Source organism: Ranitomeya imitator, chromosome 1 (assembly GCF_032444005.1).
Source record: "Ranitomeya imitator isolate aRanImi1 chromosome 1, aRanImi1.pri, whole genome shotgun sequence".
In the NCBI taxonomy this organism is placed as follows: Eukaryota; Metazoa; Chordata; class Amphibia; order Anura; family Dendrobatidae; genus Ranitomeya; species Ranitomeya imitator.
Window position 1 is genome coordinate 595761506 of NC_091282.1, and position 15047 is coordinate 595776552.

The 15047-nt window shown below is 38.2% G+C and overlaps 1 protein-coding gene across 3 annotated transcripts in view; it reads right to left on the minus strand.

Annotated features, from left to right (window-relative positions):
• Nucleotides 1–15047, minus strand: part of LOC138680760 (protein S100-A16-like) — a 152667-nt gene that overhangs the window by 52048 nt on the left and 85572 nt on the right. The window contains exons 1-3 of one of the 3 annotated variants that reach the window (XM_069768032.1): nucleotides 4166–4405; nucleotides 3710–3792; nucleotides 3149–3342 (exon numbers count right to left, since the gene is read on the minus strand). In XM_069768032.1, the coding sequence (XP_069624133.1) occupies nucleotides 3149–3298 (150 nt within the window). In that variant the 5' untranslated portion in view covers nucleotides 3299–3342; nucleotides 3710–3792; nucleotides 4166–4405. Of the gene's footprint in view, nucleotides 1–3148; nucleotides 3359–3709; nucleotides 3793–4165; nucleotides 4406–15047 lie in introns of those variants that run through there. The other 2 variants (XM_069768029.1, XM_069768034.1) reach the window with 2 other exon arrangements.

The window sequence follows — 15047 nt, forward strand, 5'->3', positions numbered from 1 at the left end:
TGTATACTACATGGCTGCTATGTACTACGTGGGCTGTATTATATACTGTGTGGGCTTCATCGTATACCGCATGGCTGCTATATAGTACGTGGCCAGTGTTATATACTATGTGGGCAATGTTATATACTGCTTGGGATGTGATATATACTGCGTGGCCACTGTTATATATTGTGTGGCCTGTAATAACGCATCGGGTATTCAAGAATATGTTGTGGCCTGTGCTATATACTATGTGGCTGCTATATACATACATATTCCTCAATACCCGATGCGTTAGAATCGGGCCACCATCTAGTAGCAGTTATATTCTTGTACATAGAGGGCAGTATTATAGTAGTTATATTCTTGTACATAGGGAGCAGCTTTACAGTAGTAATAGTTTTGTAGATAGGGGGCAGTATTATAGTAGATATATTCTTGTATATAGAGGGCAGAATTATAGTAGTTATATTCATGTACATAGGGAACAGCGTTATAGTAGTAATATTCTTGTACATAGGGGCAATATTATAGTTATATTCTTGTACATAGGGAGCAGCGTTATAGTAGTAATATCCTTGTACATAGGAGGCAGTATTATAGTAGTTATATTCTAGTACATAGGGGAAGTATTATAGTAGTTATGTTCTTGTGCATAGGGAGCAGCATTATAGTAGTAATATTCTTGTACATAGGGGGCAGTATTATAGTAGTTATATTCTTGTACATAGGGGAAGTATTATAGTAGTTATATTCTTGTACATAGAGGGCAGTATTATAGTAGTTATATTCTTGTATATAGAGGGCAGTATTATAGTAGTTATATTCTTGTACATAGAGGGCAGTATTATCTACTATATAATTGTCTAAGGGTCACTTCCGTCTTTCTGTCTGTCCATCTGTCTGTCTGTCACGGATATTCATTGGTCGCGGCCTCTGTCTGTCATGGAAATCCAAGTTGCTGATTGGTCGTGGCAATGGTCGTGGGCGTTTTGCCACGACCAATCAGCGACGGGCACAGTCCGCCGGCAAAATGGCCGCTCCTTCCTCCCCGCAGTCAGTGCCCTGCCAGCTCCATACTCCCCTCCAGTCAGCCCTCACACAGGGTTAATGCCAGCATTAATGGACCGCGGTGTGACGCACTCCATTAACGCAGCTATTATATTATTTTCCTATTTTTACTATTATACGCGTATGCAGCATCAATAGTAAAAAAAATCTAATGTTACAAATAATAATAATTAAAAAAAAAAACGTTATTCTCACCCTCCGATGTCGCGCCCTGTTCTCGGGAGTGCAATCGGCAGGCTCCGGTGCCAAGGATGGTATGCGAGAAGGACCTGCCATGACGTCACAGTCATGTGACCACGACGTCATCACAGGTCCTGCGCTCATACCAACCCTAAAAGCGGAAACTGCCGCGTGTACTGCACACAGGCACCAGGACTACAAGGGGCCCTCGGAAGGTGAGTATATGTTTATTTTTTATTTTAAGTCTTTTTTAACCTGTTGCATACGTGGCTGGGCAATATACTACGTGGCTGGGCAATATACTACGTGGCTGGGCAATATACTACGTGGCTGGGCAATATACTACGTGGCTGGGCAATATACTACGTGACTGGGCAATATACTACGTCACTGGGCAATATACTTTGTAGCTGGGCAATATACTACGTGACTGGGCAATATACTACGTGGCTGGGCAATATACTACGTGGCTGGGCAATATACTACGTGGCTGGGCAATATACTACGTGGCTGGGCAATATACTACGTGGCTGGGCAATATACTACGTGGCTGGGCAATATACTACGTGGCTGGGCAATATACTACGTGGCTGGGCAATATACTACGTGACTGGGCAATATACTACGTCACTGGGCAATATACTTTGTAGCTGGGCAATATACTACGTGGACATGCATATTCTAGAATACCCGTTGCGTTAGAATCGGGCCACCATCAAGTAGTAGTTATATTCTTGTACATAGGAGCAGTGTTATAGTAGTTATATTCTTGTACATAGAGGGCAGTAATATAGCAGTTATATTCTTGTACATAGGGAGCAGCGTTATAGTAGTAATATCCTTGTACATAGGGAAAGTATTATAGTAGATATATGCTTGTACATAGGGGAAGTAGTATAGTAATTATATTCTTGTACATAGGGAGCAGCGATATAGTAGTAATATTCTTGTATATAGGAGCAGTATTATAGTAGTTATATTCTTGTACATAGGGGAAGTATTACAGTAGATATATTCTAGTACATAGGAGCAGTATTATAGTAGTAATATTCTTGTATATAGGAGCAGTATTATAGTAGTTATATTCTTGTACATAGGGGAAGTATTACAGTAGTTATATTCTTGTACATAGGAGCAGTATTATAGTAGTTATATTCTTGTACATAGGAGCAGTATTATAGTAGATATATTCTTGTACATAGGGAGCAGCGTTATAGTAGTAATATTCTTGTACATAGGGGCAGTATTATAGTAGTTATATTCTTGTACATAGGGGGCAGTATTATAGTAGTTATATTCTTGTACATAGGGGGCAGTATTATAGTAGTTATATTCTTGTACATAGGATCAGTATTATAGTAGTTGTATTCTTGTACATAGGAGGCAGTATTATAGTAGTTATATTCCTGTACATAGGGGGCAGTATTATAGTAGTTATATTCTTGCACATAGGGAGCAGCGTTATAGTAGTAATATTCTTGTACATAGAGGGCAGTATTATAGTAGTTATATTCCTGTACATAGAGGGCAGTATTATAGTAGTTATATTCCTGTACATAGGAGGCAGTATTATAGTAGTTACATTCCTGTACATAGGGGGCAGTATTATAGTAGTTATATTCTTGCACATAGGGAGCAGCGTTATAGTAGTAATATTCTTGTACATAGAGGGCAGTATTATAGTAGTTATATTCCTGTACATAGAGGGCAGTATTATAGTAGTTATATTCCTGTACATAGAGGGCAGTATTATAGTAGTTATATTCTTGTACATAGGGGCAGTATTATAGTAGTTATATTCTTGTACATAGGGGGCAGTATTATAGTAGTTATACTCTTGTACATAGGAGCAGTATTATAGTAGTTGTATTCTTGTACATAGGGGGCAATATTACCATAGTATATGCATAGTACTCACAGTCAGGACATGCGGCAGCTCCTGCTTCACCATCTCACGAAACTCCTTTTTGTTCATCTTGTCATGTTTTCCTTTCTTCTTGGCGTAGTCATAATATTTACGGACCAAAATCTCGATAGCGGACTCTAGCTCGCTGCAGCCTGATGCCATTACTGCGCAGGACGGGGTGACTCCGTATAGAGTGGTCAATCAATCTGCAAAAGATGCCGTCTATGTCTAAGTTCACATTTGCGTTGTGCGCCGCAGCGTCGTCGCCGCAACGCACAATGCAAACAAAACGCAGCAAAACGCATGCACATGCGGCCCCATGCGGCGCCTATGTTAAAGATAGGGCCGCACGACGCATGCGTTTTTTAAAAGGTCGGCGCCGCACAAAAAATCCAACATGTTGCGTTTGCCGCGCCCAGACAGGTGCGCCCTAACGCCGCATGCGGCGTAAAACGCAACACAACGCATGCACATGCGGCCCCATGCGGCGCCAATGTTAAAGATAGGGCCGCACGACGCATGCGTTTTGTTGCGGCGGCGACGCTGCGGCACAAACCGCAAATGTGAACGTACCCTATCGTGTAGAGCGTCACTCCTGTGTCTAGCATTGCTTTAGATACGATGTCACATCTTGCTTCTCCTCATCCCAATGAATGCTACATGTACAGATGGAAGAGAAAGATAAAATATTACAAATCCAAAAACGTATTTCTATATCTAAACTTATGAGCGTGAGGTGCGCGGTGCCGGTGAGCGTGCAGTGTGTCCATTAGTGGATGATGTTCTCATGTAAGGCTCCTGAGAATCCGGGAAAGGGGCATCCTGTACACAATGGCCACACATCCTGCACTACCTACCAAGGGTTAACTTTATCTAATCAGCTGCCCTGTCCCCAGAGAGGTGTAACCATGGTGGAGAAAGGGCTGATTACACAGCATTATCTCTAACCTGAATGTAAGGTCATACACTACAAGAAAACAAGTGGCTGCCTGTCCCGAGATCTTGTCCACCAGATCTGCCAGCACCTACCATGCCCTAGATATCCCCTGGTGTGGTCCGCTGCCCGCGTCAGGCTGGGATGGCAGCTGCTCCGTCCCTGTTGCAGGGAGCTGACAGATTCCGTTCCCTTCTGTCCCCTCATCCTGATTTCCGCTTCCTGTCCGACATTCAGACCTTCCCCCAGCTGCTCCCATTGCTTCTGTGCAGTCCCAAGCTCAGCCCATCTGTGCTCTCTAGTGCTGCAGATGACCGGCACTGTCCCAACGTACAACAACGCCGATATCACGTTTGCGGTTGTGTCCGCAGTGCCTTGTCCGCAAACGCATGCTTACGCTTGACGGCAAAAAAAAACCGCGTTTTTGCAGGGACATACTAAAAAGAATGAAGAAAAGGAATAAATATAAAGAATGAGCATAATAACTTTTAGGTCCAAAGAGATGGAGAGATGTTATAGATTTCTTATGCATCTTGGAAATAACTGAACATGAATTATATGTAGAAAATTAGGAAATCAACATAGATACCTAAAAACAGGTATATATTATATTCCCTGAGCCTGATAGGTGGGGAATGAAGATGAAATATATATATACTAGCTGAAGAGCCCGGCGTTGCCTGGGCATAGTAAATATCTGTGGTTAGTTATAGCACCTCACACCTCTCATTTTCCCCCTCACTCCTCTCATTTTCCCCCTCACTCCTCTCATTTTCCCCCTCACTCATCTCATTCCCCCCTAACACTTGTCATTTCGACCTCACATCTGTCATTTTCCGATCACTCCACTATTTTCCCTCACTCCTCTCATTTTGCACTCACACCTTTTCATTTTCACCTCACACCTCTCATTTTCACCTCACACCTCTCATTTTCACCTCAGTATATACATGTTTGCATCTCCCTTATATATAGTATACACCTGTATGTCATCTCCTGTATATAGTATATACCTGTATGTCATCTCCCCTGTATATAGTATATACCTGCTGTGTGTCATCTCCCCTGTATATAGTATATACCTGTATGTCATCTATATATAGTATATACCTGTATGTCATCTCCTTCTATATATAGTATATATCTGTATGTCATCTCCTGTATATAGTATATATCTGGTATGTCATCTTCTATATATAGCATATACCTGTATGTCATCTCCTCCTTTATATAGTACATACTTGTAGGTCATCTGCTCCTGTATATAGTATATACCTGTGTGTCATCTCCTCCTGTATATAGTTTATACCTGTATGTCATCTCCTCCTGTATATAGTATATACCTGTGTGTCATCTCCTCCTGTATTACACCTCGTTCACACGTTATTTGCTCAGTATTTTTACCTCAGTATTTGTAAGCTAAATTGGGAGCCTGATAAATCCCCAGCCAACAGGAAGCCCTCCCCCCTGGCAGTATATATTAGCTCACACATACACATAATAGACAGGTCATGTGACTGACAGCTGCCGTATTTCCTATATGGTACATTTGTTGCTCTTGTAGTTTGTCTGCTTATTAATCAGATTTTTATTTTTGAAGGATAATACCAGACTTTTGTGTGTTTTAGGGCGAGTTTTGTTTGTCAAGTTGTGTGTGTTGAGTTGCGTGTGGCGACATGCATGTAGCGGCTTTTGTGAGATGAGTTTTGTGTGGCAACATGCGTGTAGCAACTTTTTGTGTGTTGAGTTGCATGTGACAGGTTAGTGTACCAAGTTGTGTGCAAGCAACTTTTGCACATGGCGAGTTTTGCGCATGGCGAGTTTTATGTGTGGTGCCTTTTGAGTATGTGCAAGTTTTGTGTGAGGCAACTTTTGCATGTGTTGCAACTTTTGTGCATGTGGCAATTTTTCCGCATGTGCAAGTTTTGCGTGTGGCGAGTTTTCCATGAGGTGAGTTTTGCACTTGTGGCGAGTTTTGCGTGAGCCTAGTTTTTGCATGTGGCGAGTTTTGCGCGTGGCTAGTTTTGAGTGGCGACTTTTGTGTTTCGACTTTTATGTGGCGAGGTTGGTGTATGTGTGGTGAAATGTGTGCTGAGGGTGGTATATGTGTCAAGCACGTGGTAGTGTGTGGCCCATTTTGTGTGTGTGTTCATATCCCCGTCTGTGGTGAGTATCCCATGTCGGGGTCCCACCTTAGCAACTCTACGGTATATACTCTTTGGCGCCATCGCTCTTGTTCACATCTGGCAGCTGTCAATTTGCCTCCAACACTTTTCCTTTCACTTTTCCCCATTATGTAGATAGGGGCAAAATTGTTTGGTGAATTTGAAAGCGCAGGGTTAAAATCTCACCTCACAACATAGCCTATGACGCTCTCGGGGTCCAGACGTGTGACTGTGCAAAATTTTGTGGCTGTAGCTGCGACGCCTCCAACACTTTTCCTTTCACTTTTTCCCCATTATGTAGATAGGGGCAAAATTGTTTGGTGAATTGGAAAGCGAGGGGTTAAAATTTCACCTCACAACATAGGCTATGATGCTCTCGGGGTCCAGACGTGTGACTGTGCAAAATTTTGTGGCTGTAGCTGCGACGCCTCCAACACTTTTCCTTTCACTTTTTCCCCATTATGTAGATAGGGGCAAAATTGTTTGGTGAATTGGAAAGCGAGGGGTTAAAATTTCACCTCACAACATAGGCTATGATGCTCTTGGGGTCCAGACGTGTGACTGTGCAAAATTTTGTGGCTGTAGCTGCGACGGTGCAGATGCCAATCCCGGACATACACACACACATACACACACACACACACACACACACACACACACACACACACACACACACACACACACACACACACACACACACACACACACACACACACACACACACACACACACACACACATTCAGCTTTATATATTAGATAATAGAGGAATGAACACATATCCCATATAAACAGGTGTATATTATATTCCCTGAGCCTGATAGGTGGGGAATGAACATGAAATATGTGTAGAGAATAGGAGAATGAACACATATCCCATATAAACAGGTGCATATTATATTCCCTGATCCTGATAGGTGGGGAATGAACATGAAATATGTGTAGAGAATAGGAGAATGAACACATATCCCATATAAACAGGTGCATATTATATTCCCTGAGCCTGATAGGTGAGGAATGAACATGAAATATATGTATATAATAGAGGAATGAACACATATCCCATATAAGCAGGTGTATATTATATTTCCTGGGCCTGATAGGTGGGGAATGAACATGGAATATATGTAGATAATAGGAGAATGAACACATATCCCATATAAACAGGTGTATATTATATTCCCTGAGCCTGATAGGTGGGGAATGAACATGAAATATATGTAGAGAATAGAGGAATGAACACATATCCCATATAAACAGGTGTATATTATATTCCCTGAGCCTAATAGGTGGGGAATGAAGATGAAATATATGTAGATAATAGGAGAATGAACACATATCCCATATAAACAGGTGTATATTATATTCCCTGAGCCTGATAGGTGGGGAATGAACATGGAATATATGTAGATAATAGAGGAATGAACACATATCCCATATAAACAGGTGTATACTATATTCCCTGAGACTGATAGGTGGGGAATGAACATGAAATATATGTAGAGAATAGGAGAATGAACACATATCCCATATAAACAGGTGTATATTATATTCCCTGATCCTAATAGGTGGGGAATGAACATGGAATATATGTAGATAATAGAGGAATAAACACATATCCCATATAAACAGGTGTATATTATATTCCCTGAGCCTGATAGGTGGGGAATGAACATGGAATATATGTAGATAATAGAGGAATAAACACATATCCCATATAAACAGGTGTATATTATATTCCCTGATCCTAATAGGTGGGGAATGAACATGGAATATATGTAGATAATAGAGGAATAAACACATATCCCATATAAACAGGTGTATATTATATTCCCTGAGCCTGATAGGTGAGGAATGAACATGAAATATATGTAGAGAATAGGAGAATGAACACATATCCCATATAAACCGGTTGTATATTATATTCCCTGAGCCTAATAGGTGGGGAATGAACATGAAATATATTTAGATAATAGGGGAATGAACACATATCCCATATAAACAGGTGTATAGTATATTCCCTGAGCCTGATAGGTGGGGAATGAACATGAAATATATGTAGAGAATAGGAGAATGAACACATATATCATATAAACAGGTGTATATTATATTCCCTGAGCCTGATAGGTGGGGAATGAACATGGAATATATGTAGATAATAGATGAATGAACACATATCCCATATAAACAGGAGTATATTATATTCCCTGTGCCTGATAGGTGGGGAATGAACATGAAATATATGTAGAAAATAGGAGAATGAACACATATCCCATATAAACAGGTGTATATTATATTCCCTGAGCCTGATAGGTGGGGAATGAACATGGAATTTATGTAGAGAATAGGAGAATGAACACATATCCCATATAAACAGGTGTATATTATATTCTCTGAGCCTGATAGGTGGGGAATGAACATGAAATATATGTAGAGAATAGGAGAATGAACACATATCCCATATAAACAGGTGTATATTATATTCCCTGATCCTAATAGGTGGGGAATGAACATGGAATATATGTAGATAATAGAGGAATGAACACATATCCCATATAAACAGGTGTATATGATATTCCCTGAGCCTGATAGGTGAGGAATGAACATGAAATATATGTAGATAATAGGGGAATGAAAACATATCCCATATAAACAGGTGTATATTATATTCCCTGAGCCTGATAGGTGGGGAATTAACATGAAATATATGTAGAGAATAGGAGAATGAACACATATCCCATATAAACAGGTGTATATTATATTCCCTGAGCCTGATAGGTGGGGAATGAACATGAAATATATGTAGAGAATAGGAGAATGAACACAAATCCCATATAAACAGGTGTATATTATATTCCCTGATCCTAATAGGTGGGGAATGAACATGGAATATATGTAGATAATAGAGGAATAAACACATATCCCATATAAACAGGTGTATATTATATTCCCTGAGCCTGATAGGTGAGGAATGAACATGAAATATATGTAGAGAATAGGAGAATGAACACATATCCCATATAAACCGGTTGTATATTATATTCCCTGAGCCTAATAGGTGGGGAATGAACATGAAATATATTTAGATAATAGGGGAATGAACACATATCCCATATAAACAGGTGTATAGTATATTCCCTGAGCCTGATAGGTGGGGAATGAACATGAAATATATGTAGAGAATAGGAGAATGAACACATATATCATATAAACAGGTGTATATTATATTCCCTGAGCCTGATAGGTGGGGAATGAACATGGAATATATGTAGATAATAGATGAATGAACACATATCCCATATAAACAGGAGTATATTATATTCCCTGTGCCTGATAGGTGGGGAATGAACATGAAATATATGTAGAAAATAGGAGAATGAACACATATCCCATATAAACAGGTGTATATTATATTCCCTGAGCCTGATAGGTGGGGAATGAACATGGAATTTATGTAGAGAATAGGAGAATGAACACATATCCCATATAAACAGGTGTATATTATATTCTCTGAGCCTGATAGGTGGGGAATGAACATGAAATATATGTAGAGAATAGGAGAATGAACACATATCCCATATAAACAGGTGTATATTATATTCCCTGATCCTAATAGGTGGGGAATGAACATGGAATATATGTAGATAATAGAGGAATGAACACATATCCCATATAAACAGGTGTATATGATATTCCCTGAGCCTGATAGGTGAGGAATGAACATGAAATATATGTAAATAATAGGGGAATGAAAACATATCCCATATAAACAGGTGTATATTATATTCCCTGAGCCTGATAGGTGGGGAATTAACATGAAATATATGTAGAGAATAGAAGAATGAACACATATCCCATATAAACAGGTGCATATTATATTCCCTGATCCTGATAGGTGAGGAATGAACATGAAATATATGTAGATAATAGAGGAATGAACACATATCCCATATAAGCAGGTGTATATTATATTCCCTGAGCCTGATAGGTGAGGAATGAACATGAAATATTTGTAGAGAATAGGAGAATGAACACATATCCCATATAAACAGGTGTATATTATATTCCCTGATCCTAATAGGTGGGGAATGAAGATGAAATATATGTAAATAATAGAGGAGTGAACACATATCCCATATAAACAGGTGTATATTATATTCCCTGATCCTGATAGGTGGGGAATGAAGATGAAATATATGTAGATAATAGAGGAATGAACACATATCCCATATAAACAGGTGTATATTATATTCCCTGAATCTGATAGGTGAGGAATGAACATGAAATATATGTAGAGAATAGGAGAATAAACACATATCCCATATAAACAGGTGTATATTATATTCCCTGAGCCTGTTAGGTGGGGAATGAACATGAAATATATGTAGATAATAGGGGAATGAACACACATCCCATATAAACAGGTGTATATTATATTCCTTGAGCCTGATAGGTGAGGAATGAACCTGAAATATATGTAGAGAATAGGAGAATGAACACATATCCCATATAAACAGGTGTATTTTATATTCCCTGAGCCTGCTAGGTGAGGAATGAACATGAAATATATGTAGAGCATAGGAGAATGAACACATATCCCATATAAACAGGTGTATATTATATTCCCTGAGCCTAATAGGTGGGGAGTGAAAATGAAATATATGTAGATAATAGGGGAATGAACACATATCCCATATAAACAGGTGTATATTATATTCCCTGAGCCTGATAGGTGGGGAATGAACATGGAATATATGTAGAGAATAGGAGAATGAACACATATCCCATGTAAACAGGTGTATATTATATTCCCTGAGCCTGTTAGGTGGGGAATGAACATGAAATATATGTAGATAATAGAGGAATTAACACATATCCCATATAAACAGGTATATATTATATTCCCTGAGCCTAATAGGTGGGGAATGAACATGAAATATATGTAGATAATAGGGGAATGAACACATATCCCATATAAACAGGTGTATATTATATTCCCTGAGCCTGATAGGTGGGGAATGAACATGGAATATATGTAGATAATAGGAGAATGAACACATATCCCATATAAACAGGTGTATATTATATTCCCTATGCCTGATAGGTGGGGAATGAACATGAAATATATGTAGAGAATAGGAGAATGAACACATATCCCATATAAACAGGTGTATATTATATTCCCTGGGCCTGATAGGTGGGGAATGAACATGGAATATATGTAGATAATAGGAGAATGAACACATATCCCATATAAACAGGTGTATATTATATTCCCTGAGCCTGATAGGTGGGGAATGAACATGAAATATATGTAGAGAATAGGAGAATGAACACATATCCCATATAAACAGGTGTATATTATATTCCCTGATCCTAATAGGTGGGGAATGAACATGGAATATATGTAGACAATAGAGGAATGAACACATATCCCATATAAACAGGTGTATATTATATTCCCTGAGCCTGATAGGTGGGGAATGAACATGAAATATATGTAGAGAATAGGAGAATGAACACATATCCAATATAAACAGGTGTATATTATATTCCCTGAGCCTGATAGGTGGGGAATGAACATGAAATATATGTAGAGAATAGGAGAATGAACACATATCCCATATAAACAGGTGTATATTATATTCCCTGATCCTAATAGGTGGGGAATGAACATGAAATATATGTAGATAATAGAGGAATGAACACATATCCCATATAAACAGGTGTATAATATATTCCTTGAGCCTGATAGGTGAGGAATGAACATGAAATATATGTTGAGAATAGGAGAATGAACACATATCCCATATAAACAGGTGTATATTATATTCCCTGAGCCTAATAGGTGGGGAATGAACATGAAATATATGTAGATAATAGGGGAATGAACACATATCCCATATAAACAGGTGTATATTATATTCCCTGAGCCTGATAGGTGGGGAATGAACATGGAATATATGTAGATAGTAGGAGAATGAACACATATCCCATATAAACAGGTATATATTATATTCCCTATGCCTGAGAGGTGGGGAATGAACATGAAATATATGTAGATAATAGAGGAATCAACACATATCCCATACAAACAGGTGTATACTATATTCCCTGAGACTGATAGGTGGGGAATGAACATGAAATATATGTAGAGAATAGGAGAATGAACACATATCCCATATAAACAGGTGTATACTATATTCCCTGAGACTGATAGGTGGGGAATGAACATGAAATATATGTAGATAATAGGAGAATGAACACATATCCCATATAAACAGGTGTATATTATATTCCCTGATCCTAATAGGTGGGGAATGAACATGGAATATGTGTAGATAATAGAGGAATAAACACATATCCCATATAAACAGGTGTATATTATATTCCCTGAGCCTGATAGGTGAGGAATGAACATGAAATATATGTAGAGAATAGGAGAATGAACACATATCCCATATAAACCGGTTGTATATTATATTCCCTGAGCCTAATAGGTGGGGAATGAACATGAAATATATTTAGATAATAGGGGAATGAACACATGTCCCATATAAACAGGTGTATAGTATATTCCCTGAGCCTGATAGGTGGGGAATGAACATGAAATATATGTAGAGAATAGGAGAATGAACACATATATCATATAAACAGGTGTATATTATATTCCCTGAGCCTGATAGGTGGGGAATGAACATGGAATATATGTAGATAATAGAAGAATGAACACATATCCCATATAAACAGGAGTATATTATATTCCCTGTGCCTGATAGGTGGGGAATGAACATGAAATATATGTAGAGAATAGGAGAATGAACACATATCCCATATAAACAGGTGTATATTATATTCCCTGAGCCTGATAGGTGGGGAATGAACATGGAATTTATGTAAAGAATAGGAGAATAAACACATATCCCATATAAACAGGTGTATATTATATTCTCTGAGCCTGATAGGTGGGGAATGAACATGAAATATATGTAGAGAATAGGAGAATGAACACATATCCCATATAAACAGGTGTATATTATATTCCCTGATCCTAATAGGTAGGGAATGAACATGGAATATATGTAGATAATAGAGGAATAAACACATATCCCATATAAACAGGTGTATATTATATTCCCTGAGCCTGATAGGTGAGGAATGAACATGAAATATATGTAGAGAATAGGAGAATGAACACATATCCCATATAAACCGGTTGTATATTATATTCCCTGAGCCTAATAGGCGGGGAATGAACATGAAATATATTTAGATAATAGGGGAATGAACACATATCCCATATAAACAGGTGTATAGTATATTCCCTGAGCCTGATAGGTGGGGAATGAACATGAAATATATGTAGAGAATAGGAGAATGAACACATATATCATATAAACAGGTGTATATTATATTCCCTGAGCCTGATAGGTGGGGAATGAACATGGAATATATGTAGATAATAGATGAATGAACACATATCCCATATAAACAGGAGTATATTATATTCCCTGTGCCTGATAGGTGGGGAATGAACATGAAATATATGTAGAGAATTGGAGAATGAACACATATCCCATATAAACAGGTGTATATTATATTCCCTGAGCCTGATAGGTGGGGAATGAACATGGAATTTATGTAGAGAATAGGAGAATGAACACATATCCCATATAAACAGGTGTAAATTATATTCTCTGAGCCTGATAGGTGGGGAATGAACATGAAATATATGTAGAGAATAGGAGAATGAACACATATCCCATATAAACAGGTGTATATTATATTCCCTGATCCTAATAGGTGGGGAATGAACATGGAATATATGTAGATAATAGAGGAATGAACACATATACCATATAAACAGGTGTATATTATATTCCCTGAGCCTGATAGGTGAGGAATGAACATGAAATATATGTAGAGAATAGGAGAATGAACACATATCCCATATAAACAGGTGTATATTATATTCCCTGATCCGGAGAGGTGGGGAATGAAGATGAAATATATGTAGAGAATAGAGGAATGAACACATATCCAATATAAACAGGTGTATATTATATTCCCTGATCCTGATAGGTGGGGAATGAACATGAAATATATGTAGATAATAGAGGAATGAACACATATCCCATATAAACAGGTGTATATTATATTCCCTGAGCCTGATAGGTGAGGAATGAACATGAAATATATGTAGATAATAGGGGAATGAACACATATCCCATATAAACAGGTGTATATTATATTCCCTGAGCCTGATAGGTGGGGAATGAACATGAAATATATGTAGAGAATAGGAGAATGAACACATATCCCATATAAACAGGTGCATATTATATTCCCTGATCCTGATAGGTGAGGAATGAACATGAAATATATGTAGATAATAGAGGAATGAACACATATCCCATATAAACAGGTGTATATTATATTCCCTGTGCCTGATAGGTGGGGAATGAACATGAAATATTTGTAGAGAATAGGAGAATGAACACATATCCCATATAAACAGGTGTATATTATATTCCCTGATCCTAATAGGTGGGGAATGAAGATGAAATATATGTAGAGAATAGAGGAATGAACACATATCCCATATAAACAGGTGTATATTATATTCCCTGAGCCTGATAGGTGGGGAATGAACATGAAATATATGTAAATAATAGAGGAATGAACACATATCCCATATAAACAGGTGTATATTATATTCCCTGAGCCTAATAGGTGGGGAATGAACATGAAATATATGTAGAGAATAGAGGAATGAACACATATCCCATATAAACAGGTGTACATTATATCCCT